The following is a 4,437-nucleotide window of genomic DNA, read 5'->3' as shown; positions in this document are numbered from 1 at the left end:
TTTTAAAAGTAAAATATATTATTAGTCAATTTAATTCATAAGTTTTAGGAAAGTTCTATGATATTTTTTAACATCATGCTTTTGGTTGAGTTATATCTTTTGTTTTGATACAACTTAGGGGAAATAGACAACCGGCTTAGTAAAGTGGGATATATGATTCTGAAACAATAATTTTTAACTTTTTTTTAGGGTGTTTATATGGTAAGAGTGAAATACTAATAATTTGAGATCCTACACAAACTATTTTACTGGAGAACTCCTTCCAATAATAATGTGTTATTGATCAAATTGGAATTCTTTTTTTACCATACTAATACTGAAACATTTTGATGATAGGTTAGTTTTTGAAATTAGTACTCTAATCTTTCCTCCAACAAGTAAAAATACAAACCCGAAATCCCTTCCAAAGTGATAAGATGAACCGTTACAAGCTAATACATTCTACTAAAGTTAACTACCCCAATAAAAACATAACAAGGTAGTGTTTAAAGACAAGCTAAGTAATCTATTAGATCTATCATTGGAGGTTTTGAACTAGAGCATTGAATAAAGACGGAAATTAAAGCTATTATTGTATGTCTTGATACTAGTGATAACTCTTTACTTGGTCTCTTTATGACCTCTGATTTGGAACTAAATACCAAATTAGGTAGCCTAATCTCGAAACACTAATCTCAACATATTAGAGCAACTCCAATATTTGATTTTTATGAGTTTTTTTTTTTAATCATAATTTTAGCTTAGGTAGATGGCTGCGGCAAAATCAAGTTTTTTGTAAAACCTCTGAACCTGGTATACTGATGACAAAGCAAAATTAGAAAAAAAAAAAATAGTCACAACATTTGCATGTTGGGCACACTTGTCGCGCCCAACAAGTGCTTTCACTGCACACGGTTTCTGGACGCGTAACCTCTTTTTTCCTTTTTTTTTTTTTTCTTTCTTTGCTTTTGTTAACTTTCTTTGTTCTTTTCTCTCTTTTTCCACCATCTATACATACAAAAAAAAAAAAAAAAAAAGCTTCAATAGTTGAAGATGCTTTTACTTGCATCCTCAAACTTATTGGACCCCAAACGAATAATAAACCTAACAATTCTACAGTAGGGTAAAACATTGCAACCAAAATAATTTTTTTTATGGGTGCCGTCAAAAAAAGGAAGACGGCTGAATTATAGGATGAGGAAGTGAATTTCAACATGTGGACAAGAAGCCAATTGGGGGTACGGTGGTTCTAGTAGTAGTAAGCAAATAAAACTTTCCCCAATATCACCCTTGGAGCCTTTAATTCCGCTAAGATCAAATCCAAGAGGTTCTTATCAATTTGAATGACATATATACACACACACAATCACGCTCACCCCCCCCCTACCCCCCCCCCCTACCCCTCTTTTTGTCATCCCAGCGTGATCTTAGCTCCTGCTTTTGCCCTTTTTCATTTCCCCTTAAGATGCAACCTCTCACTCTTCTATATATCAACTTATTACATCAAACACAAGCTTAAAGGACAAAGAGGCCGAAGAAACCGAAACCCTCTTTCTCTCTAACAGAACAAAACTCTTTGTTCGATCTTCGATCTCTCCGTTTCTGTCGATTTTATGAGGATTTTTTGTTCTTAGCTCTCCCCAATACGTAGTCAAAGGTTGTCTCGATCTCAAAACAAGAGAAAGTGGATAAACGGCATGGAAAACGCCCACTTTCTATGGAAACATCGTCGGAGAAAACCCACGACTTCGCCGGCACCGATGATTCCTCCTCCGTCCTCACCGGAATCGTAACCTCAGCTTCGCCGTCGCCCACCGTCGCTCAACCGGTGGTGCAAGAACAAGGTTAGTTTAATAGTCTATATTTTCTTTTTTTCTTTTTTTTTTCCCTAAAAATAAAGATTGAATATTTGAATCCATAGCTCCTGATCCGATTTGAAATTTTATTTTCATTTTCTCCGAATTATTTTTTTTTTTTGAATTTTTTGGGGGTTTTTTAATAGGTCATGTGGGAAAAGAATTTGTTGCTTTGGTTGACAGGTTCATTGTATGTGACTTTCGACTTTCCGTAAAGAACTATCTCTCTGTATATATGTCGCCACCTCGATCTCTATCTTTCTAGTGTACTGCCCGGCCTAGCTTCTTTAATTATGGGGAATTAATTTGCCTCTAATAACTACATATATATATATATATATTATATATTCTCCCCAACTAATTAAGGAACAACCTAGTATAGGGACAAACGTCTCGATATAATTGGCTTCATTTGTTTTTGGTCCGACGTCAATTATCATCGTCCAATCCGAATTACAAGCGAAGCAATAATCAGTTGTCATTAAAGAAAACAAAAAAAATGTTTTTTTTTTTTTTTTTTAATGTGTAGTCATGTGTTCCATGTGGATGGTTTCGTTTTGGCAGTCATTGTCGTCCAATTTATTTGTTCTTTCCTAAACTGCCATCGTGTTTATCGTTTATGACTAGTATAGGTATAGCTATGTGTTTTTGCACCACTTTGTTGCTATTTTGCCCATCACCAAACTTTTTTTTTTGTCAAAGAATATTTATTGTTTGATGTGATATATGTCTTGAAGTGCCACGATTCTTCGTGATTATACATATTTTTGTAGTTGGTCTCATGAGATGTAATCGCGTTAATATATAGTGCATGCTTTTATATATATGTAGCATTATGGGGTGTGAAACAAATCATATGTTAATTTTTTTAGATGACGAGGAAAATTCGCAACCATATATAGGGGTATGTATGCATGTTTTGTTTCGAATATGGTGGGGAGAGGGCTAAGCACAGTGTGCTCAATTGACACTTCTGTGACTCTTCTTGAGGGAACGTCACAGGATCGAGTCTCCGATGGTGAGGTATTGACTCTTTGAGCTACAACAAATTTCTCCGTGGTGGGATGATGGAGAAAGTACATAGAACAGATACTACAGGGTGAGGGTGGGAGGGGTTAGCTAGAAACTTGGAATTGTACATTGCCACAAGACTCCTAGCTTCATGCATGCCTCATACTTTTACATTGTATTTAGGACTTATCAATTATGAATGTCTAAGATTCTACTTAATTTGTGTTATTCTATGCATTAAATTTGTGCAAAATTGGTCGAGCTAGATACAATTAACCTTATTTATAATGATATTATTTAGTGATGTTTGTTTGTTACAAACGTTCATTTACTTTTAAGAGAATATGAGAATATTTTGAATTAATTATCATACATATCTTTGATCAAGTGAACAAAGACTAGTTAAGAATTCCCCCTAAAGTTCATTTATAGTAACAAGTTGGTAGTAGAAATACATTTATTTGTTCCCCAAATTATAGCTTAAGAGGATTGCTAGTGACATTGAATCAATATGTATGTTTGATCATACATATCTATAATTTCGATTTACTCTTTTAATTTGGTATATAGTCACAGGATGAGAGATGAAACAAAACACATTCTTCAATTACCTCTGATTAGACCTTATTTTTTGGATTTTGTGCTTTGATGAAGGGAACGTGAGACGACACTATAGAGGCGTAAGGCAGAGGCCGTGGGGCAAATGGGCGGCGGAGATTCGCGACCCGAAAAAAGCGGCTAGAGTTTGGCTGGGAACCTTCGACACAGCTGAGGATGCAGCTCTTGCATACGATGATGCTGCTCTTAAATTCAAGGGTTCCAAAGCCAAGCTCAATTTCCCGGAAAGGGTCCAAGGAAAAACGGAGCTCCGCTACGTCAGCACCGGCGCCGGAGGGACCGCCGGAGGAGCTCCTTCCGCCGTGGATCACCACATTTCCGGCCACCACCAACTGCCAGCCATGCCGTCGCCGGAAACCTACCCGTACCTCCAGCAATACGCGCAGCTGCTTTCCAGCTCCGACGCGGAATTCCCTTACTTGACTTCGGCGCTTTATAATCAAGCGAGTTTTTCGCAACCGTCGTCTTTGCCACCGGCGGCGACGTTTCCGCCGCCGCCCACGGCGCCGTCGCAGCAACAAGATTATTTCCCGTATTTTCCGTCGCAGTTTGAGAATTTTCCTAGTTCGGATTATCAAAATTATTACACCAAGGGTTTTGATGATCCAAACAACCCGAATCCGAATGATGACTAGTTTTTTTTTTTTTGTATGAATTTGTACCATCATACAAAATGCATGATTTTGATGGCAAGTTTCTACTAAATGCATGTTTATTTATTGATATAATGCAAGTTTACATATACAATATCCAATATTCATTATATACAATACTATTTCGTTATTGGTGAGCTTATTTTATATCCTAATTATATCATCATCATATATTATTATTAGACTTATGGATGGTTATGACATACCACCTATTGGGCGGAGGCTTGTAGGGCTGAATACAGGCGGAGGCTTGTAGGGCTGAATACAGCATCCCGCCATAAAAATGTGGCGCTACTATAATATAACGAAATAAAGTTACA

At 36.8% G+C, this 4,437-nt stretch overlaps 1 protein-coding gene across 1 annotated transcript; it reads left to right on the top strand.

Annotated features, from left to right (window-relative positions):
- The first annotated feature begins 1,364 nt into the window (after positions 1-1,364).
- On the top strand, positions 1,365-4,231 carry LOC116002529 (ethylene-responsive transcription factor ERF113). Its single transcript, XM_031242694.1, has 2 exons — positions 1,365-1,823; positions 3,501-4,231. Exons 1-2 carry the CDS (start codon positions 1,697-1,699, stop codon positions 4,097-4,099), a joined length of 726 nt encoding a protein of 241 aa, XP_031098554.1. The 5' UTR covers positions 1,365-1,696; the 3' UTR covers positions 4,100-4,231.
- Positions 4,232-4,437: the final 206 nt, after the last annotated feature.

Source organism: Ipomoea triloba, chromosome 13, assembly GCF_003576645.1.
Source record: "Ipomoea triloba cultivar NCNSP0323 chromosome 13, ASM357664v1".
Classification (NCBI taxonomy): domain Eukaryota; kingdom Viridiplantae; phylum Streptophyta; class Magnoliopsida; order Solanales; family Convolvulaceae; genus Ipomoea; species Ipomoea triloba.
This window is presented reverse-complemented; position numbering and strand designations above follow the sequence as displayed.